The sequence below is a fragment of the Anomaloglossus baeobatrachus genome, chromosome 6 (assembly GCF_048569485.1).
Source record: "Anomaloglossus baeobatrachus isolate aAnoBae1 chromosome 6, aAnoBae1.hap1, whole genome shotgun sequence".
In the NCBI taxonomy this organism is placed as follows: Eukaryota; Metazoa; Chordata; class Amphibia; order Anura; family Aromobatidae; genus Anomaloglossus; species Anomaloglossus baeobatrachus.
The window spans coordinates 434302620-434327653 of NC_134358.1; the positions used below are offsets into that span (position 1 = coordinate 434302620).

At 40.2% G+C, this 25034-nt stretch overlaps 1 protein-coding gene across 1 annotated transcript in view; it reads right to left on the reverse strand.

Annotated features, from left to right (window-relative positions):
* Positions 1-25034, reverse strand: part of LOC142243953 (collagen alpha-6(VI) chain-like) — a 229864-nt gene that overhangs the window by 1609 nt on the left and 203221 nt on the right. The window contains exons 32-35 of the mRNA XM_075316146.1: positions 21399-21492; positions 18730-19380; positions 14723-14801; positions 4919-5085 (exon numbers count right to left, since the gene is read on the reverse strand). Of these exons, the coding sequence (XP_075172261.1) occupies positions 4950-5085; positions 14723-14801; positions 18730-19380; positions 21399-21492 (960 nt within the window). The 3' untranslated portion in view covers positions 4919-4949. The remainder of the gene's footprint in view (positions 1-4918; positions 5086-14722; positions 14802-18729; positions 19381-21398; positions 21493-25034) is intronic.

Consider the following 25034-nt stretch of genomic DNA (forward strand, 5'->3'; position numbering starts at 1 on the left):
ATTGCCTCTTATTCTATTTTATTGCAGTGTTGCGGAGGCCAAAAATGGCAAAATTGACAGCAGGTCTTTGATCCACGAATTGCCCAATACATTTCTGGGTTCAAGTAGAATTGTTTTTTTAAACAGTCCTCATTTTGACATCATGAGACTAAGACGACACATTGATCAATAGTATCTTGCTATTGTGAGGCTTTAAGCAGGATTTTCACAGACGGAAGTGGCAACTGAGTGTCATCAGCAGGTTGCAACAGAGATACAGAAAGACTGGAAGTATCACATAAATACATAGAAGTACATGTCCTTTGGCCACATCCTACACTGATGATTGCTTCATTGTGAAAAATGCCCTTCAAAACCAGATGATGAATCCCACACAATACTAGGCACATATAAGGAGGTGTAAGGCACCCAAGTGTCATGTCAGGCAAACCAAAACTGTTTACATCAGCATGGTCTGTGTGCTAGACAACCTACAAGGGTACCTTACCACACCACCAGGCACTGGTAGATCGACCTACTTAAGACTTGCATCAGACCAGCAATAGCACAATCGGAGACATATTTGGCGCATGCTCCTGCTGCTAGACTGTCTTTAAGGGCTAGGATGATCTTCACCTGTTCCCGACATTGGAAGGGAGACTTTGGCAGAGACCTTCTCAAACTGCTGTCGCAGGTTAGGTGGTGTCACATACACATACAAAAATAAAAAGAAAAAAAAAAAATTGTCTCCCAGAATCGGAGACAATACAGACAGACACCCAGATCAATTATCAGAAAAAGAGTAAGTTTTTCCTCTACGGAAATGGATTCCTCTGATAACAACATTGATACTACAGATTCTGAGGGATCTTCTGTATTGAATACACGGACTGCCCAGATGAATCTGTCAAAAAACACCCAGGAAAAATTCCCAAAAAAAACAAAAAAGAAAAACAACATTACAGACGGGCCGGACGGAAACACCACAATAGAAAAGGACATTTTCTTTCACCGAACCCGGAGAGGGAATTATTAGGGGGCCATAATGACCTTACGGTATTAAATATGTCAGCCAATATCTTAAATGAAGATCAGATAAGTGTTTTGCAAAGAGGTTTGAATTTCGTCCCAACTACGAGGTTCAACGTCTTTGAAACCCTTTTAGATGTTAATAAATTCATCAGACGTTTAACCATTAAGAAACATTTTTTCTGTAATGATATTGAACCTGTATGCCCCGATGAAACTAATACAGCTTGTGAATTTTTTCCTACCACCTTTTCTGAACAAATGTCTTTGATTGTATTATGTGACCTTTCTGATCTAGGCTCAGAATCCCAAAATCATTGTGATACACGGTTTTCAAATAGAGTTCCTAATCCAAACTACTATCCTACTCAATCTAAAACCACGAGTATGGAAGATTTCCAAAATGTTGTAGAATCTGAATTAATTAAATTGAAAAAAAGTAAAAAAAATATTAATCATAATTTGAGCATACATGAACAGACCGCCTTATCCCAGTTACAGGATAACAACAGTATCGTTATTAAAAGATCTGATAAAAGCGGTTCTGTTGTAGTTTTGGATATTGGACTCTATGAAATGGAACTAAACAAAATGCTTAGAGAAAATTCCATTTATAAAAAAATTTCTAATAATCCCATTAATGAGGTAAAAAAATGTTTATCTAGAATTCTGGAGGAGGGTGTGCAACTTGGGGTAATTTCGACAAAGCAAAGTGAATATTTAAATCCATCAACATCTATTATTCCATTGTTTCACGCTTTACCGAAAACGCATAAAAATCGCTTTCCTCCAGAGTTCAGACCTATTATATCAGGGATTGGTTCTATGACTCAGCATCTATCAGAATGGTTGGATTTACGTTTACAATCATTGGCACAAATCTCACCAAGCTATGTAAGAGATACCAAACACATTCTGAGTATTTTTTCTAATTTTTCATGGAAAGAAGGATACAGCTGGCTAACCTGTGACATTACCAGCTTGTACACTTCCATACCCCATGAATTAGCCCTCATGGCCTTGAAACATCATATGTCTAGACATAGTGGCTACTCATCTGATCTTCAAAATTTTATTTTGGATGTGACTTGGTTTTTATTAAAAAACAATTTTTTCACCTTCATGGGTAGTTACTATGTCCAGACTCAAGGCTGTGCTATGGGTGCGAAATTTTCCCCCTCCCTAGCAAATATTTATTTGTCTTGGTGGGAGGAGGGAAACATTTTTTCTGTGGACAACCCATTTTCACATAATATTGCAATATTCCTCCGTTATATTGATGACGTGATCATTGTGTGGAAAGGGGAGGATGAGGAGATTGTAGATTTCATGACATATCTAAATAACAACCCCTACAATCTTGGGTTTACATATGAACATCATAAAGAACAAATTACATTTTTGGATGTTATTTTTTCATCTAAACCTGGGAATGAGGGTGTAACTTGCAGCTTATTTAGAAAGCCGACAGCAGGGAATTCCCTGCTCCACGCTAATAGCTGTCATCCAAAACATGTAGTGGATAACATTCCCACAGGAGAGTTCATACGGGCAAGGAGGTGTTGCTCATCAGAGGAAGCATATGTGAAAGAATGTAGGATCATTAGAGAAAGGTTTCTCTGTCGGGGTTTCTCTGATGCGATTATTTCCAAAGCTAAAGCACGTGCAGATTCTAAAACCAGAGATCAGTATCTATTGAACAAACAAATGGACCTCACACATAAACAGCCATCAATTGTATTTTCCACTAAATATAGTACGGATTTTTATTCTATTGTCAACATCATTAAGAAATATCTCCCTATACTCAGTACGGATGATACCGTTAAAAATATTCTTGAGGAGGGAATAAAATTTGTCTCTAAACGTAACAACACTATTGCCTCTATGATCTCTCCCAGTGACCATACAAATCGTAATAGAGGTGGTGTGTATAATTGGCTATCTGTTACGGGCTCATATAGGTGTGGACAGAAGGTATGCGGCTTGTGCAAATATATGCCTAACACGAAAAAAATTGTATCTAGTGTAACGAAAAAAGAATATAATATCAATTCTTTTATAAACTGTAGTACAACTCATGTCGTGTATCTCATTACATGCGATACATGTAATATTCAGTATATTGGAAGCACTGGCCGTAGCCTTAGGAAAAGGATTTCAGAACACCTATATGATGCTTGTAACAGAAGTAGCAGAAGCCCTTCAGGTGCTTCACAACACTTTATCTCTGTTCACGGTGGCTGCACAAACAGCTGCCGTGTGAATGCTATTGAGAAAATTGTGTTACCACATAGAGGGGGTGATATCACAAAAATCATGCGCAAGAAGGAGGCAAAATGGATTTTCTTGATGGAGACTAGAGCCCCTCAAATTTATAATATAAAATATATAAGGATGCACTTGTACGTCTAGAATATATTTGATACATGTGTTTTGTCACTTTGCATACTTTTACTGCAGATCGTCCCCTCTCTATATATGTATATATGGGGTTGCTATTCATACAATGTACTTAGTTATTCTGCTCTGGTTTTATCTGCTGCTATTTTGTTTGGTTCTGACTTTTTTTCTATGGTGTCATATCCGTCTTAAATTCAAATTTTTCCTCCTCCTTTTTTTTTTTTTTTTTTTTCCCTTTAAATCCCCATGTGGTTGTTCATTCAATGTGGATTGAGATTAAGAGCATGTAGCTCGAAACGCGTACTCCTCTGTCATCCCATCCTGTCTTTATGGGGATTTTTTATACTTTGTGGATATGATCCAATTTTACTATGAAAATTGAATAAATAAAAGAAGCAAATTTTATTACATTTCCTGGACACGAGTGCTGGATTTTTTTCTTTTTCCTGGAGTTTCTTGGCCGGGCCGGCCTTCCCGTGCACCTGTCCTTCATTGGAGTCTCCATGTGATCTGGGTGAGCTGATTCTACCTTTCTGTTTCACATACAAAAATAAATATTCTCACCTGTCCTCCATTCCCACGGTGTCCTCTTATCTGTTTCTTGTGGACCACAGCCACATAGACCCTTCAGTGATTGCTGCTGGTGCAGAGGCCACCACTGGTGTTGTCAGTGCTTTACTTCACTTGAATGTTTTGTAGCACCGCAAATCATTCAAGTGAAGTAAAGTGCAGATGACAACAGTGGCAGCACCATATAACAGTTGAGATCACTAAGGGGTCTATGTGCCTGTGGCCCGCAAGAAGCAGGTAAAAGGACACCGTGGTAACGTAGGACAGGTGAGAATAATTTTTTTTGTGTGTGTATGTGAACAACGGCATAATAGGGAACAAGAAGAGGACCGGAATTAAGACATTACTAAAGGATGGGCAAATTACTAGAGGGCTCATTACTACAGGAGACAATATGCACACATTACTACAATATGGGCACATTACTACAGGGGACAATATGGGCACATTACTACCTGTAGCTGCTGCATTTCCTACCATAAGCTTATACTCAAGTTTATGTCTTCCCAGTTTTTTGTGGTAAAATTGAGTGCCTCGGCTTATACTTGGGTTAGCTTATACTTGAGTATATACGTTAATTTAAAATTAAGGAAGGATCATATATATTCAAATGACAGTGCAACTTCCTATGAATAAACATATGATCTGATACAGCCTTAGTTTTCAGTTAATGAAAGTTTAAATGGGCTGAAACGCGTTTGATGCATCTAACTTGTTGAATAAAGATGAACATTGCTAAAGTTATGGGTGCCATAATTTTTTAAAGATTTTTTTATTAAGACTTCCACATGCATCACCTGGAGTCAAGCACTGATCATTCTGATTTATTCCCAACGAACATTAGATTGTTAGACAAGCAACTAAGCTTGTCTCTATGTGGGGAAACAAGTGCCTAGTATATTGTGTGGTCTAAATCTAATGTATCTACAGTTCTTACCAGCAAATGTAGGCTGACCATCTTCATTATGTTACTTGGCGTAATGAAATGTCAAAGGGGCCTTCTTAGAAGTAGCAGCTAGCTTACTAGTAATGCTGGCCCTTAAATTTCTGGGATTTCCGCTTGACCTTTTAGAATGGACTGACTTTTTCTTACTTTGAGTTAATCTATATAATGAAACCACAAAAAAAGGAATCATAGGGTAAACACATTAAGACACATTAAAATTTTGGTAAAAAATGGCACATCTTAAGCCAAACCCACTTTTGTGATAAACCATGCATGAGGGGCAAAAAGTTTTTAAAACACTTAATAAATGTTATACGATGCATATTCTAAAATTCAGCATCCAGGCCAAACCATATAGCCATCCACTTAGCTAGACAGAATTATTCCTTCCTAGTGGTTTGTGAGTGTTAACCGGTGATGGTAATGTACCTGTTCTCTTTAGTCATTGAGGGGTTTATGGTACAATTTTTGATAGTACAATGATTCTATCCCTGATTAGTGGAAGGGTTAGCACTAGGGATGATCGAATACCGCAAATATTCGGCACTATTCGGCTTCGTGAATATTTGACGAATAGTTCGCCGATTTGCGAATATTCGATGCCGAATAACAACTATTCGGGCTTCCCATAGACTTACATTGCGTATCACATAGCGGCGAACTATTTGTCAGATATTTGCAAAGCTGAATATTGCCGAATATTTGTGATATTCGATCATCCCTAGTTAGCACCAACATTCTTATTAGTCTATTAATCATATAGATGAGCACTAGGAAGAGGTATAAAGTGGACGGTGGGATATTGGGAAGTAGCCTCATGTCTGTTGAATGGCAATCTACAAGTCTCAACATAATAACATTCTTTAACTTTCTATAATGTTTTCTTCCGTTAGGGCCCCAGATAATGGGAGATATATAAATGTACTGCTCTTATGGTGTGATAAATAAATGTACTGTCTCTTATTGGTGTCTAACGTTTGTAATATAAAAAGAATATTTTAGTTTGGAAAGCTGCTGTGACATTACAAATGTCTTCGTCAGGAGGTTTTCACCATTAGCTGTTGTAACAGTTCTAGTGGGTCACTAGTAACCCCAACTAATACCAGAATGATGTAGGGGCAGAGATCCTGATTCCAGCGATATATATCACTTACTGGGCTGATTGCTGCACTGTGCATAGGCAGAAAGTTGGTGGGGGCAGGGTTATACAGAGCTCATGAATATAATGAGCTACATAGTAGCATGCCAACTAGTCCTAAAGTGATAATCTCCTGCAGATAAAACAGTCATTAATTAAAGTTACAACAAGCACCCCAGTAAGTTACATATGACTAGAATCAGGGATTCTGTCTCTACATCATGCTGCTATCATTATTTGCCAAAATTCTGTTGACAAATACCTCTTAAATAGGTTCTAGTCAGATAACATGCTGTGACAAAATAACATCATATCAAAAGGTTATCCCACAAATGAAAAAAATAATCTCTGGCGTAATCCACATAATTAAGTTAATCACATCGATGTAAAAAATGCCTGCTTTGTGTAAATTTTCAGACACTATTCACTCCTCTGCAAATTTAGTAAATTCTCTTCTTGTGAACGGATAGCAGCTTATCCCATATGACCAGGAAGCAACAGAATGTCTGAGATATGCAATGCATCAGATAATTGCTCAATCCTGAGCTCCTGTCTTCCTCTATCCCTCTCCAGTCTAATAAAGAATACGCCACTCTAATTAATTAGGCAAAATAGAATTATTTCTCTAATTTTTCAAAAATTAATTATTGCTCTTCAGTATGTCAGGGAAAATAGTCCCTCAAGCATAGCTATTAGCCAGATTGCTATAGGCTATCTTCCTCATTTCTTCCATGTATTTGTTATCTGTCTATTATCTACATGGGCTAATAAAACAAGTCCATAGAGCTGTATATTTCCTGGTGTTATGTCCCTTTTGTGGACTTTATCTATCATCTATATCTCATCTAATTATATATCTACCGCTTTCTCGCTTTTCACCACCCCTCTGTTACATACTCTATTTCTCTCATTACCGCAACCTATCGGCCTCTTCACTATAGGATCACTATGCAGCATGAGCAAAGACAAACCAAGGAGCATGTGTATCCACCACAGAAGGTCAATAAATATTTCCGGCCACAGGAAAAGCAGCATGGGGCACTATTACAGGTGACAATATAATGTTTTTACAAAACTTTACACTACTATTAATAATAATAATAATAATAATCTTTATTTCTATAGCGCCAACATATTCCGCAGCGCTTTACAATTCAGGAGGATCATATATAAACAAGTAACAGTTATAGAAATACAATATTTAGAGGGAAAAAAAAGAAAAAAACACAACCCTGCTCGTCAGAGCTCACAATCTACAATGAGATGGGGGGGGGGAGAGGCAAGGTTCAAGTGTTTATTTACAATGACAATCCAGCCATCTCACGGACATGGGGGATAGACAATGGTTTCCTCGACCAGTGGGCCAGAGCCTTGAGATGCCTTTGGGTGCCATGGAGTTTGATGTGGAGTTATGTTGTGAGAAGTTGTAGAGGGACTATGTGAATCGAATCTGATTAGGGAGTGTGATAGGCCGCCCTAAAAAGATGCGTCTTTAGGGTGCGTCTGAAGCTGAGTAAGTTGGGAATTGTCCTAACTTCTTGGGGTAGAGCGTTCCAGAGGGTTGTTGCAGCTCGGAAGAAGTCTTGGATCCGGGAGTGGGAGGTTCGAATTAGTGTGGATGTTAGTAGAAAGTCGCTTGCAGAGCGTAGAGAACGGGTGGGGTGATAGACAGAGAGGAGGGTTTGAGGGAGCAGGGGAAGATACCCGAAGAGAGAGAGATTGAAGATTTTAGTTAGGTGAGTGGTGACAACCGGAGAGAGTGTCTGGAGTAGAGATGTGGGGAAGGGATCAGTAGGGCAAGTGGTAGGACGAGAGGAGGATAGGAACCTGGAGACTTCCTCCTCTGTGACTGGGTCAAATGTGGAAAGTGAGCTGGATGGGATATGGAGATGGATGGGATTCACAGCGCTTGGTGGCTGGGAGCTGATCTCTTGGCTGATGTTTTCTATTTTCTCTGTAAAATACGAGGCCAGGTCATCAGCAACGAGGCCTATTAATTGATGTATGTTCCAAATATACTTTACATGCTTTATTGAGTTTTGAACAGTACTTTTCATGCGACAACCACTTTAAATAGGACCTGTCACTTGCTCAAAAATTTAGTTAAAACTTAAAACACCTTATAAAAACTCCTGAGTTCACTTGATTGTGGCTCTCTTTTCAAGAGTTATCCACATATTCATGTATTTGCTTCTTCTGGAGTGCACTATGTGAAATCTCTGCTCTGCAGTCCAACTAGGTGTTTCTTCAGCATTTTCAAGGAGTTTGCACTTTCACTCCTTCCTCCTAGATGCTACGAATCACAGCTTGACACCATCAAAGATGGGTAGACTACTAGATCAGCTTTTGGGACTGGCAGCATTTGTGAAGGAGGGATGCCAGTGCACAACCCTTGAGAAGACTGTGAAGAAACTCCCACTTGGATTGCAAAGCAGATATTTCACATATCGCATTCCAGAAGAAACAATTCTGAATATTTCTGCAATGTAGTTGTAGGAGGTGGTCGTGTTACCCTACACTACTACTGTGTTTTATGCTAGTTCATGTGCTTTATGCTGAATATATTATACATGTGTTGATTCCTATAGAGAATATGAGAAGATGTGCTGCTGCTAGGAGATGCAGTTTCTTGATGTAGCAGAGCCGGGACAGTGTAGCAGCTGGCGCCACCTAGAGGCCGAGAACCCAATATAAAGTATTTTGGTTACGCAATGTGTACTGTATTGTAAATGTATTAATGATATATTATCCATATTAGCTGAAGGTATAGCTTTTACATATGTAGTAGTGTTAGACACTTCCTGGTTGCAAAGGAGCCAAGAGCGAGGTGGGAGGAGTGACAGATGACTTAGTGGGTTGGTTTTAGAGATGGGTCTGGTGAGAGCAGTTCTACAAGAGCATTTTTGGAATTAGGACATGGCCTTGTAACTTGGGACAGTAGGTGGACCAGAGGTATCTTCCAAGAGTCCAGAGCCTATGGCTCACCTCTGTACAAGCTTAGAAGAGTCAAGGAATTAGCCGTCGGTGGGGGTAGAGAACCTCGGATGGGCCAAAGGAAGTCAAGTGACTTAAAGTCATCAGGGGCAGTGAGAGGACAAAGGAAGAGTAAAGAAGAGAGCAGATTAGGCATAGGCCTGGCAGCCAGGGCCGCCACAAGGTATTTCAGGGGGCCATACTTGCAAAATGTTCGGGCCTCCTCAAGACTCCGACCAGTCTCCAGCCCAGCTCTGCCTCCACCCCTCAAACATTTCACAGTCTTATCGCCACTCTTGGAAAAATGTGTGTGCACACACTCACACAGTGATGGGCAAAAGTATTAGCGCCCTTGAAGTTGTTCCATAAAATGGAGTATTTCCCTCAGAAAATTAACACAACTGTACACCGTCCCACCCAATAATATCTCTCTTACACTGCCCCATGTATAATATCCCTCCACACACTGCTCCTCTGTATAATATCCCCCCACACACTGCTCCTCTGTATAATATCCCCCCACACACTGCTCCTCTGTAAAATATCCCCCCACACACACTGCCCCTCTGTATAACATCCCCCCAACACATTGCTCTTCTGTATAACATCCACCACACACACACACACTTCTCTGTTTAATATCCCCTGCACACTGCTCCTCTATATAATTCCCCCCCACACACTGTTCCTCTATATAATATCCCCCACACACTGCTCCTCTGTATAATATTCCCACCTACACACACTGCTATTTTGTTTTATAGCCCCCTACACACTGCTCCTCTGTATAAAATCCTCACAAACGCTGCACCTCTGTATATCCCCCACACTGCTCTTCTCCATAACATCTCCAAACATACTGCTCTTCATGTATAATAGTCCCCCACACACTGCTCTTTTGTATAATATCCCCCCACACACTGCTCGTCTGTATAATATCCCTACACACACACTGCTCTTTCGTATATCCCCCACACACACTGCTCCTCTGTATAATATCCCCCGTATACACTGCCCAGTGTAGAATATTCCCCCACACACACTGCTCCTCTGTATACTATTCACCCACACACTGCTCCACTGAATATCTACCACACAAAATGCTCCTCTGTATAATATGCCCCCCCACACTGCTTGTCTGTATAATATCCCCCACATACACTGCTCTTTTGTATATATCCCCCCACACACTGCTTCTTTATATAATATTCCCCCACACACTGCTCCTCTATATACTATCCCCCCACACACACTGATCCTCTGTATAATATCCCCCCACACATACTGCTTCTCTGTATAATATCCACCAACACACTGCACCTCTGTATATCCCCCCCCCACACACACACACTGCTCCTATATATAATATTCCCACACACACTGCTCCTCTGTATAATATTCATCCACGCACTGCTCCTCTGTATAGTATCCCCAACACACTGCACCTCTGTATATCCCCCCACACACACATACTGACTGCTCCTCTATATAATATTCCCACACACACTGCTCCTTTGTATAATATTCATCCACACACACTGCTCCTCTATATAATATCCCCACATACACTGCTTCTCTGTATAATATTCCCCACACACTGCCCCTCTGTATACTATCCCCCACACAAGCTACCCCTCTTTATATATATATATCCTCCCACACACTGCCCCTCTGTATACTATCCCCCACACAAGCTACCCCTCTTTATATATATATCCTCCCACACACTGCCCCTCTGTATATCACCCCCCTACACAGAGACACATACACACAAACACACACACTGCCCCTCTGTATAATATCCTCTTGGTATATATGTGTCTCTCCTGGGTCTGTCCTGGTATATATGTCCCCATCCTGGTTTATTTGAGCCCTTCCTAGCATATATATCTTCCTCCTGTTATATATGTCCCCAACCTGGGCCTCTCCTGGTATACATCCCCATCCGGATTTTTTTGTCCCCATCCTGGTATATACATCCCCTCCTGGGCTCTGTCCCCTTCATGGTCGTCCTCCTCGTATATATGGCCCCCTTACTGGCATATTTGTCTGCCGCAAAAGAAAAAAAAACAAACATTTAATCACCTTCCCTGGCTCCCACTTCGTACGACATCCTCTCTGAGCCACAATGCATTTCAGCTGGATTGTGCACCCTCCAACGCATCCAGCTGAAGCAAGGCATGGGTTGGGGTCAGCGGGCTCCCAACACCCCCAGCGATTGTCTTCAGCTCACCAAGCTCTTACCTGCCCCTGCTGGCTGTCGCCCGCGTCCTCATCACCTCCGCCGCTCTGTTATCTGCAGCACTATGGTGAGGTCGCAGACTGAAGGCCTCATCACAATGCTGCGCACTGGGAAGCGGGAAGATGCGCCTGCGCCCTGCTCCACTCACCTTGCCAGTAGCACATGGCTTATTTGCATGTGATGCCCGAGGAGGGCTTTGCCTGCAACTTAGCGATGTGTTGTTGTGGCTGAAGCGACACCGCCGGGCCCTTCTGCTATAGATGTGACAGGGGTCCAGTGAAGAGGGGGGCATGGCTCGGGCACGGGGTTTTACACAGCTAAGTAATTACACTAGGGCTCACTCTTCACTGGGCCCCATACACCAGTCATGGTTGTAATGCCCTGATGGCGGCCCTGCCGGCAGCTATTGGACAAGGTCTCAGATAGCGGGATAGGCCGAGATGGAGTAGCCCAGGAGAAAGCGGCAGCAGCGTAGAAGTGTGTCCATGTCTACCATGATGATGGAAGATAAAATAAATTGTTCAATGTTGTTTTGCCAAGAGAACCCCAGTGTCATGTGTCTCTCTGCTGTGTCTATGATAGTGATCGAATGCGAGGTGGTGGATCTTGCCCTGATGAAGAGAGTAAGTGTCACACCCCCCTCCTGAACTGGTCTACAATCACTGATTCTACCTGGCGAAGGAGTGCGGAGCTCCCACGGCCCAGCGTCCGCAGCATCCTTCATAGTGACACAACAGAAAAAAGAATCAGGGGAGCTCATGAATTTTTCCAAGGTTATTTACAAAATTTTTTTGAGCAAGTGACCATTTCTGTGCAAGTTACCTTGCTATTAACACAGGGCAGGTAGACAGTGTCTCATTCTATACCTTCTATGAATTACTCTTAGCATACAGAGAGGGCAGATCTATTTTGCTTGTAAGATGTAGATTTGCAGGGGAAAAACCCTCTAAATAAGAAATAGCTGTCAGCTGAAATTTTCTTTACATTTGGGAAAAAAAGACATGTCAATAGATTTCACCCCAATTGGGGAACAAAGGCCAAATGGACATAGTTTTGTCTTCTTTTGGTTAAGTGGATGCCTATGCACACATTTAATGTATATGACTGGAGCTTCTCAGCTCTTTTCTATCTAATGCTGTTTGATTTAATCTGATTAATATAGTAGTAAATGGTAAAGAAAATTGATGCCTCACAGGGCTCTAGCTGTTATATTTCGCATGCTTTATTTCATCAGATGTTTTATCTGTTTAATATAATATGTATGCATTTGAAGGCAGACATATTACAGTAAAGAATGACTGTTCAAACCAAGTACAGGTGCATCATGGAGTGGGCAAACATTTCAAGGGTTATTCCAATCTCCAAGATCCTATAGGCAAATTACAATATTAATGTAGTAGAAATGTATGTATAGTTCTCCTGATATAGCCATGTCTCTTACCTCATGTGCAAGGCATTACAGCCTAGGTACGCCCACTCATATAGTGACAGTTGGTTGCTTGTGGTTGTAACCATGGATACCCAAGCAGCAATGCTCTGCACATGAGGTAAGAGACATGGCTATATATGAAGAACTATACTACAATTCTAAGGGTATATGCGCACGCTGCAGTTTTGGTTTGACAACAAAACTGAACCTCTGGCAGACTTTGCCAACTGTAAACACTAGGGTTGACAAAAAAAAGTGGTAAAAACGCATCAACTTTTGCCGCGTTTTTGGCCTCGTTTTTGACAGGAAGCCTCTTGATCTCACTTGCGAAAATGCATGCATTTTTGTTGACAAAAACATCCAAAATGCAAGAAAAACGCGGTGCAGACACACAAGATTTTTCTTGCGTTTTGACACACCACATTGAAGTCAATGGGTGAAAAAGGAGACCGCAACAAGAAGTGACATGCTGCTTTTTTTGTCAAACATTTTGACAAATATTTGACAAATAAAAAGCAGAGAAAAAAAACTGCAGTGTGCGCATGAGTTTTCAGATTTCTCATAGATTTTGCTGTGGAAGCAAAAGTATGCAGTTTATCATTGACAAACAGTTTGTGCAGTTTAAAACTCGACAAAAACGCGAAAAAAACGTGACGTGCACATGCAGCATAACTGGAGGTATTTGCTAATATTATTATTAATTATTATTATTATAATAACACCTACTACATATTGGGGTAGGATCTTGGAAATGGGAATATCCCTTTAAGTGCACCTTCCCATCTGGTTGTTTTCCATCTATTTCCGCCCCTCTCTGGCTATATGAAGCCAGAACTGTCGATCAAAAAAGAGGGGAGAGAAGAGATAGATAGAAAACAAGTGGTTGGGAAGGTGTACTGAACTGATTAGCCACACTACGGGGTATTGAGCGCCTGTTCTTGATTTGAACAGTCATTCTGTGTTAACCGACCCCATTTAAAGAGTTTATACATTTTAAACTTTCTTGTCCAGAGGCTTGTGCTAGGTGCTAGCTAACAGTAATAATGCTAGCTGTTACTCAACCTCCACAGGTCCAGCCTCTGCGCCAGTCTTTGTTGACAGGCTGCAGCCATGCCATAACCACTACAGTGCACTTGACTGCTGCAGTCAATCGCTGGGCTTAGCAGGTACCAATGAAGACAGCATGAGCAGATGAGCACTGATAGTGTGTACATGTAAATGGAGAGGGAATAGACTTGAAAGATACTGCATATGAAAGGGTTTCAGAGGGTGGCAGGACTGATTCACCAGGAGAAGCATACTCACTCGGCACCCATGGAGAGAAACCACATATGGTACATTTTCAGAAGCCAGCCAATAGATTAAAACAAAACCCTCTAAATTATAAGTTAATAGGTGCAGATCAAGGAACGGGTTAAACGCTGCACTGCCGTTGAAGAATATCCAAGACCAAATAAATAGGACTCATGATCTTTATTCGTCTACGCGGATTTCAGAGATTTTTCTCCTTCTCCAGGACAAAAAAAAATCACCTTGATTTTTGGTCCTGAAGAAGGAGAAAAATCTCTGAAACACGTAGACAAATAAAGATGATGATTCCTATCTATTTGTTCTTGAATTTTTTTCAACGCCAGTGCAGCGTTTAACCCTTTCCTTGATCTGCACCTATCATCATCCACCGGGTGGCTGCAGAGCTGTTGGTACACGTTTATACAGTTGTTTCACAATTACTACAGATGAGCCTTCCTGATCCCTTCATATACACTACTCTACTTGGGTAAGACCCTATCTGCACTTTTTGTCTCCCTCAATTTGTTTTTAGCCTCAAATTATAAGTTAGACATAACTGTTAGCAGCACTACACTTACAGCTATGGAGTCGGGAAGGCTTTTTAAAAGTACTGTATTTTATCAATAGCTGTAATGTTCTTATTGCAGCATAACATTATAAAGGTCATTACTATCACAGTCATCACAACAATTCATTTGTAACACTTTCAAAATGAATACTCACATTAATCTTTTCCTTCTGTCATTATATAAATTAAAACATTTTGCTCTCAGCTCTGGTGGTGGATATCTGTTTATTGATACTGTCAAGATACCAAAATGAAACACATGTTATTAGTATATAACAGTAAATGTAAAATTATGACAGTCTTGTTGTGTGTGTCTGGGCCCCCCAACTCTCCCCTACAGACAGACGATACTTTTGTCGCCTGGCAGCGACTCTCTCATAGAGATCTTAGGATCATTCCGGAGAGCAAGGTTTCATTTGTAAAGCCTCCTTCACACCTCTGTGTCTTCGGTACACGTGGCATCCGTTTTGCACATGTACTGGACACACGTTCACACACATAATCATTAAAATCAATGGTGATCTTCACACCTGTGCCTGTGAGCAACATGGAGGCATGTCCATTTTTTCCAGCAGTATGGATGAAATATGTACAGCACACGGATGACATCCATAGACACTCGGTGACACGTACTGAGATAATTTTTTTTTCTGTGTTAAAGATTTGTAAAGATGGATATATATATATATATATATATAGATTAATGGATAGATAATAGATACATAGATAGCTATATAATAAAAATATAACTACATACATTGTACAGTTATTTAACCAAATAAATAATATCATTAAATTAAATTAAAAGAAGTGGCGTGAGCTCCTGCCTATTTTTGATAACCAGCGCAGGTAAAGCAGAAAGAGGTCTGCCATCCTCAGCTGTCTGTTTTACTTTGGCTGGTTATCAAAACTACAGGGAACCCCACACCATTTTTTTATAATTATTTATTTATTTATTTATTTAATCGAGGCTCCATATACTGAGTGTCTGAGTAGGACAATGTCGTGGGACCTCCATGTGGACTACAATGTAGCTGGGTGGGAACCTTTAGGAATAAATTAGTGAACGAGGGACTGTGTCCTGTCTTTATTTCTTTAATACTCTATTTTTATGCTTTCAGGTACGTTTTTGTGAACTACTTTGGATTCCTTGGACTATGTCGGATCTTTATGGCTTTTTTTTTAAATTGGTGAACAAGAGCTAGAGTCGGGGGGGGGGGGGGGTGGTGTTTAAAGTATATTTTTTCTGATTAGACTTTCTGGTTTAGCAATGGGGGTTTCTGATAGACCCCTTTCCATTACTAACCCTTGGGCTTGATGCCAGCTGACAATTTAAATCGGTCATCAAACCCAAAACCATTTACCCCTTTTGCCATTTCACCAGGGCAATTGGGAAAAGCGCCAGAATTGGTGTGTGTAATAGATGTAGCATTTTTGGGGCAGCTGCGGTCTGCCATTTTTAATTTGTGAGGTGCCCAATAACCATGGGCTTTCCCACCCTGATAATACCAGCCCCTAGCTGTCTTCCTTACCTTAGCTGGTTCTAAAAAACGGGGACAATCCCAAGTCGTTTTTTTAAATTATTTAAATACATATAAAAAATGGTGGGGGGTCCCCTCTATTTTTGCTAACTAACTGACAGTTTAGGGTTGCAACCTGCAGCTGTCTTTTTACCTGGTTAACAAAAATAAAGGTGACCCTACGTCATTTTTTTCTTGAAGATTTCCGAGTATTTTTCTTGAAGATTCCCCAGAAAAATGCCCAAACCCAAATATCTTACCATTTTCCCATCACTAATAGAAACATATTTATGAGTGGAGTACATGTCACAGAGTGTTCACACATAAAAAGTAAGTTAAATGTCAATCGAAATGCAACCACACTAGTCACATTAGCACAACAGTTAGAAGATAAGGACAAGCATAGGTTTTTGAAACAGAAAAAACAAATATAATGGAGTGCTGGATCCTTTTTAAGATAGGAACTAATGATGCATTAGAGACTTATTACGTTGCACTTTATGAATACAGAATATGCAAATAGCCTCTTCAGAGAGAAAGAGAACTGCACCTTTAGAGCTACCTATTGAATGTAGCAATCCTAAGGCTTTGTGCGCACAGTGCGTTTTTCGCGGCATTTTTGTGCGTTTTTCGGGTGCATTTTTGGGCTCAAAAGTGCATGACTTTGCTTCCCTACCAAAGCCTATGAGTTTTCCTTTTTGCTGTCCGCATACAACTTTTTTTTTTTTTGCTGCGTTTTTGAGCTGAAAAAAAAAGGTCATGTCAATTCTTTTCTGCGTTTTACTGCATTTTCCACCCATGCAATGCATTGGAAAAATGCAGCAAAACGCAAAGATCAAAAATGCAACAAAACGCATCCAATAACGCACCATTGCGTTTTTGCCACGCGTGCGTTTTTGTGCGGCAAAAAACGCACAAAAACGCAGCGTCAAAGAAACGCAGCGTGCGCGCATAGCCTAAAAGTCAATATTAAACCTTTAAAGAGCTTTTCCTTTTGCAGTCATATGTTTTGGGGTGGTGGGTGGGGGGTGGTTTTGTACTTCATAAAACCAATAAGTCTGATTTGGCTGGGTAAAACCTTTCTGACAGGAAGATCTAGGGGTAGCTGTAATTTTGGAGAGTGTCAAGCTGGTCTATGGATACTTATATGCCTCTAATCAATGCAAAGTGCAAATTCCCAAAGGAGCATTACATCTTTAATTCTCCTTACGTCACCTTGGCACTCTCCAGAAGGAGAAATTTTACTCCTCTCAACCAGGCAAATAAGTCCTCCCTTAAAACACATGGCTTCAAATCCAGTTTCTGGTTTGGCTTCTTCTAAGTCACATGGCAAGTCTCTTTAAAGGGAAAATGTCAGATCTCTCATACCCTTCAACCTACCAATATTTCTATTTTCATTACTAAATATCTCACCTAACCAGCCCTTCATTATGTTTTAATCCTAATCGCATGTTTAAAAATGTTTTTATAAACCCTGTTTTAATATGCTAATTTGGCTTTGGGAGCATTAGTTTCCTCAGACTAGTCGACCCTCTAAGCATGTTATGACACCCCTGTGTACGTGATAACATGATTTGCAAGAGTTACTAACTCTCTGCAAATCTTATGCATGGATGCAGCTTTCTTCGCAACATCATTGTGCCTCTGAAGTCAGGTGTATGCATCCCGGATCCAAGAGACGCACACTGTGCATGGCCGGAAGTGAAGGAGCTGGTTCTTGCAAATCATGTTATCATACACCTGAGGGTATGCATACATGCTGAGAGGGCTGACTAGTCTGGGGAAACATATGCCCCGTCAACTAGTCAAAAGGATAATTATCATATTAAAAACAGGGTTTATAAAGGCTTAATATAAACAAGGAAATTGGTGTAAATAATAATAAAGGGCTGGTTAGGCAGGTTATTTAGCAATAATAAAACGTCGGGATATAGAGACCGCCGGTAATACCCTGAACTGGTCAGGAACTGGAACGTCGTTGAGGGCCAGAGTGAGACAAGGATACTGCTAGGAAAGATTACGGGGATGAAGTACTATTGGACTCGGCTGCTGGAGGATAGTAACCCAGAGTGAGTGCCGGCAAGGTAGAAAACCCCCGGGAGAGCAGCATGAGCAAGTCTGTTTGTCTGAGGTAAGGAAGAAGTAGTGACCTCCAATAAATTGGTTCCTGAATTGTTTTACAAAGAGCATTGTGTGAATTATGTAGCCCTCCGCGTCAACAACGAGGACCAGCAGTGAAGATGGAGGTAACATTGGACGTTATTGTAAGTGTCACACGCCCTAACGAGAGCATAATATGAGCACACACATTGAATGAAGTAGGGACACCAGAGACCCTTGGCTGGGATAAGGCTCCCCGCTTCAACAGCATTCATTTCTATGCAGCACTAACTCTCAGTCAGGAGAGCCACTGGTCAGTCTGAGCAGTTTGATGTGAACATTGTCCTCCTCCTCTCTATAAAGGTTATTTGCATATTTTTATTCCCAGAAGACCATTGCATGGCCTATGGGTCTCTTTACACAGGCTTGGCACTCTACAAGGGGAACCTTTTAAGATTTTGAATTAATTAATACTGCTATATTTCTCTTTCTAAACCAAGTATTGCCATGAATGATTACTTAAGATGTTTCCACGAACTTACATTTAACAGAATTCAGAAATGCCTTGGTAAATCTGGTGGCATATCCAAAATTTGGTTTGTGAACATCACTGAGTTGGAGCAGGTGATGTTCTGTGGGAGAGCTTGGTAGTTCCATCAATTCAGTATTATTAGATGTTTTACCAGTGAAAATTATAAACAAAGCGAAACCTTGACACTTGGCTTCTAAAGAAGCTTCCATCAGAGTTTCTTTATCCCACTCGCTTGTGTCTCCAGATAATATCATGATAATAGCCTTATTTTTATTTAGGTCCGATGTTTTAGCCATGATGTTTTTAAGCATCCATTTCAAAGAATCCCCAAAGATGGGCGGATCTTGCAGGCGATAGGCATTTTCTGTAAAATGTCTCTTCATACGCTTTGTGTTACTATATGTTGTAAAATCAAATTCAAGATATGGCTTTCCTTGATTGCCTGGGCTATTACCAGGGGGAGCACTACTGACCATGGCGACTCGAGCACCAGTCTTCGGAATATCCAGCCCATCAATCACTGTACTGATGAAACTTCTTGCTGATTCATATTCATTGGGTCTCATGTTATAAGAACTATCCAGGAGAAAACCAACATCCATAGACTCCTTCATCACTGCAGAATTATCTTTCCCACACAATGTGTCTGGTTTACATCTATCTGAAATGGAAGATAAACACATTTTGAGAAAACACTTTTGGGGTGCAAAGACTGAAAATGATTCTAGAATATATGCAATTTAGACAACAGTCCACACTTTCTACAGTGTAGGAACCTTATTTTGGACCATAGTGTGACAGAAATTGTGTTAACCACAGAAATATTACAAAATGTAAGAACAACAAATACCAATTCATAATTGAAATTTTGCTCAAATTGCAAATGTGTATGTGCTGTATTGGGTAATGCACATTAAGAATTAGGGCACCAAAAAAATGTGGATGAATTACAATTAATCCTTTTGGAATAAATTCCGAATGATGCCAGGAACAGATACAAAAAACTCGTCAGGAGGGAATATTTTTGGATTTTGAAAGTGGGGACTTTGACTCCTGAGGGTTTGAATATATGTGTAGAAAATATCAGTTAATGACTTTGGAATTCATTCATTTAATATATATTTAATATGTTTTTGAAATGTGAAATTTTATATATTTTTTTGGATGAAGAGAAAGAGAAGGGGAAGGAAAGGTGAAAAGGAGGAAGGGGAACTAAAGAAAATTGAAGAAAAGGAAAAAGAGAACTGAAGGCAGAAAAAAAAAAAGGGGAGGTTTTTTTGCTTTTTTTCTAAGAGAAAAATGCTTTATAATTTTTTTATTACATACTTTTTTCAGCTTCTATAAACATACATTTTTGTTCTATCATTTGGCTGCAATTATTTGTAGTCACCTATCGATTTTATGTATTTTAAACATGTATTGTATGTGTTTTAATGAATACCACTAGGAGGTCTGTTCCTCCCCCTCCCTTCAACTTGTCTAATTGGATTAGTGCCCAATTAGTTTAGTATACAGTATTTCACTGTTTTATTTTTACCAGCACCTGAGGAATGGGACATGTTTGTACATTGGTCCTAGAAACACGTAGTGCCTTATAATTATTTTTTTTATTATTAATAAATCCTACCTATTTTCTCTACACCTCTCGTCCACAGCACCTCCATCTAGCCATTTTTTACCTCTATTGACATATACAGAAAGAGACACATACACAGAAAGAGACACATACACAGTAAAAAAACCACATACACAGAAAGAGACACATACTCAGAAAGAGACATATACTCAAAAAGAGACACATACACAGAAAGATACACACAGAAAACGACACACACAGAAAGACACCCATACAGAAAGAGAGACACACATTGAAAGAGACATGCACAGAAAGAGACACATGCACAGAAAGACACATACACAGTAAGAAACGCACACAGAAAAACACATACACAGAAAGAGACAAACAGAGACACCTACACAGAAAGAGACATATAGAAAGAGACATGCACAGAAAAAGACATGGACACAGAAAAAGACACACATCGAAAGACACACACCCAAAGACACACACACAGAATGAGACAAACACAGATACACACACAGAAAGAGACACATACACAGAAAGAGACACACACCAAAAGTCACACACAGTAAGAGACACCCACACAGAAAAAGACACATACACAGAAAAAGACACATACATAGAAAGAAACACACATACAGAAAGAGGCACACACACACACACACACACACACAGAAAGAGACACTTGCACAGAAAGACAAATACACAGAAAGAGGCACATACACAGAAAGACACACCCAAATACACACACACACACACACAGAAAGAGACACAAAGACAGAAAGAGACACATACACAGAAAGAGACACATACACAGAAAGAGACACACACCAAAAGACACAGAAAACGACACACCGAAAGACACACACAGAAAGAAACACACACATAGAAAGAGACACACAAAAAGAGATACACACATGGAAACTGTTTGGATGTTTGACGTAATATATTGGCTGTTTTGACAGTTACCCTGAATATTTATCAGGTGGCCTATAGCAACCAATCACAGGTAAAAACATTTGTATTATCCTTTGAATTGCATGCATATTTATTTTTCATATAATCAGGCACATTCATAGTTGCACCTCTGGACTCACCGTAACACAGGGTGCATGTTAGGAAGGTTTGTACTTGTGGCTTGAAATCTTTTGCATTAATTTCAATCAACTTAAAAGTCCCCGAGTCATCAATCTATTGAAACATTAAAAAGCTAATTTAAAAATCAAGTTTAGTTAAGGTTAATTTCTAAGAATCTATATGAATACAATTTTTACTTCATGTATGGTAATTCAATGTGGTAATTATTATCAGTATTATAGTGTAAAACTGCACTTAAACTTGCTGGTTGTCCTCACTATGGTGGTTTCTATATTGTGGTGACAGAACTTCATAATTTCTCTACTTCAGATCCTTGTACTGTAAAGCGGACAATAGTACAATGTCTATTTTAGGACATGATCAAATATCAAAGTCAAACATCAGTATAATGTCAATTTGAGGCTAAATACCCTGTCTGAGAACTGACTTTGATATGTAACTTTGACATCTGATTTTGTTATAAGACTTTGATATGTGATTTTGACATCTGACCTTGATATCTGACATCTAACTCTTACATCTGACTTTGGGATCTGAGTTTTACATTTGACTCTGACATCTTGCTTTGATATCTGACTTTAACACCTAACTTATTGTTTGCTTATTACGGTATATATTACTACCTAAATATCTAAGCAAATACATAATGAACCTATAGCTTGATGATAAAGAATCTTTGTTACACATAGTTTTGGTTTGAAAAGATAACAATAAAAAAATAAAGTTCACTGTTCGCTACTGCACTTGAACCCACGTCATAATCAGATGTCAAAGTCAGATGTCAAAGTCACGTAGTAAAGTCACATGTCAAAATCAGATATCAGATGCCAAAGTCCCATATCAAAATCAGTTCTCAAACAGGACATTTAGTGTCCAACTGACATTATTCTGATATTAGACTTTGATATCTGATCAAGTCCTAAATGGACACTGTGCACTAGAATGGAGATCACAAGAACAAGCTCTGTGCTGACATTGAGTTAGAATAGAAAGTTTGAAGAATTCATATTTGAAGCCTGTAAATAGTGACTGAAGATCTGAACTGTAATAGGATCGGTATATGATAAGCAATGTAATATATTTTTTAAAATAAGGCCTTATGTATGTTTCTGTATAACAGAGTTTTGTGATCCTTTGCACAACTGGAAATCCATACTGAGGTTTTTGTTTGTAACATTTGTATAAGATTAGCTTTACTGCTTACCATTTTATAGCGGCATTTCCCTCTTAAAAGCATTCCTTCTTACAGATGTCACAAAACAGATCATCATATGACAAAACACTGTACGTGCATGAAGCCTAGTATATGCCATTCAACTGCTAAAGCCCTTAGTTACTAATCTTTAAAACAAAGATTACAACACTTATTACAGAGGTTGTCCACTCCTGGACAACCCCTTATTAATACCTCCACTGCCCATCAGAAAATAATAAAACTGTACACTTACAGCAGGTGAAATAGTATTGAACATGTCACCAATTTCCTAAACATTTCTACAGGAGCTATTGCCATGAATTTCTCACCAGATGTTGGTTTTACCAATCCAATCCACACCGGCAAAGAAATCAAACCATAGCTGTCCATAAATTAAGTTATATGTAATAATGAGAAATGACAGAGGGAAAAAGTGTTGAACACAGTTACTTAAATTTATTTAATACTTTGTACAAAAGCCTTTGTTGCTGATGACAGCTTCAAGATACCTTCTTTATGGAGAAACTAGTCACATTCATTACTCAGGTGTGACTTTGGCCTATTCTTCCACATAAATATTCTTAAAATTCTGAAAGTTCTGTGGGCTCCTTCTATGAACTCTGAGCTTTAGTTCCGTTTATAAATTTTCTATTGGATTCCAGTCAGGTGATTGGCTGGGCCATTCTAGAAACTTTATTTTGTTTCTCTGAAACCAATTAACACTTTCCTCAGCTGTGTGTTTGGGATCAATGCCTTGCTGAAATGTCCACCCTCATTTTATCTTGATCATACTGATGGCAGAAGATTCTTATCGAAAATGTCTTGGTACATTTGTCCATTAATCCTTATTCAATTATATGAAGTTTCTTAGTGCCATATGCTGAAAAACCGCCCCACACCATGATGTTCTCACTTCCTAAATCTTCACTGTTGGGATGATGTTTTTGAGTTGATATGCAGTGCCATTTGGCCTCCAAACATGATGTGTATTATGGCATTCAAAGAGTTCAACTTTGGTCTCATCTGACCAGATTATATTCTCCCAGTATGTCAAACATTAAACGCTCTTGAACATGCTTTTTGCTCAGCATTGGAGTCTTAGGGTACCTTCACACTTAGCGATGCAGCAGCGATCCGACCAGGGATCTGACCTGGTCAGGATCGCTGCTGCATCGCTACATGGTCGCTGGTGAGCTGTCAAACAGGCAGATCTCACCAGCGACCAGTGAACAGCCCCCAGCCAGCAGCGACGTGCAAGCGACGCTGCGCTTGCACGGAGCCGCCGTCTGGAAGCTGCGGAGACTGGTAACTAAGGTAAACATCGGGTATGGTTACCCGATGTTTACATTAGTTACCAGCGCACACCGCTTAGCTGTGTGTGCAGGGAGCAGGGAGCCGCGCACACTGAGCGCTGGCTCCTTGCTCTCCTAGCTACAGTACACATGGGGTTAATTAACCCGATGTGTAATGCAGCTACATGTGCAGAGAGCAGGGAGCCAGCACACACTGCTTAGCGCTGGCTCCTTGCTCTCCTAGCTGCTGTACACATCGGGTTAATTAACCCGATGTGTACAGCAGCTACATGTGCAGAGAGCCGGAGCCGGCAGCACAGGCAGCGTGAGAGCTGCAGAGGCTAGTAACTAAGGTAAATATCGGGTAACCACCTTGGTTACCCGATGTTTATCTTGGTTACAAGCTTACCTCAGCTGTCAGACGCCGGCTCCTGCTCCCTGCTCGCTTCATTTGTCGCTCTCTCGCTGTCACACACAGCGATCTGTGTGTCACAGTGGGAGAGCGCCTTTGAAGAAAACGAACCAGGGCTGTGTGTAACGAGCAGCGATCTCGCAGCAGGGGCCAGATCGCTGCTCAGTGTCACACACAGCGAGATCGCTAATGAGGTCACTGCTGCGTCACAAAAAGCGTGACTCAGCAGCGATCTCGGCAGTGAGCTCGCTGTGTGTGAAGCACCCCTTATGTGGTGAGCGTGCAAACAAGCCATGGAGGTTGAGTGCATTACCTATTGTTTTCATTGAAACAATTGTACCTGCTGATTCTAGGTCTTTCTATAGCTCTCCACAGGTGGTTCTTGGCTCTTGGACAATTGTTCTGATAATTTTTTTCATTTCTCTGACTGAAATCTTGTGGGGAGCACCTGGTCATGGCTGTTTTATGGTGGAATTCTGTTTTTTCCACTTCTGGATTATGACCCAAACAGTGCTCACTGGAACCTTCAGCAGTTTAGATATTCTTTCTTCTGTAAGCAATGCCATCAGTATGTTTTGCAACAACAAGATTGTGAAGATGAAGATCTTCAGACATCTCACTGACTTTACCCACCCTGATATGTTTCTTGTGAGGCATCTTGGTTATGAGACACCTTTTTATAGGCTATCAGTTGAAACAATTGATGTTATTTTTCACTAACTTGCAAGATTGCTTT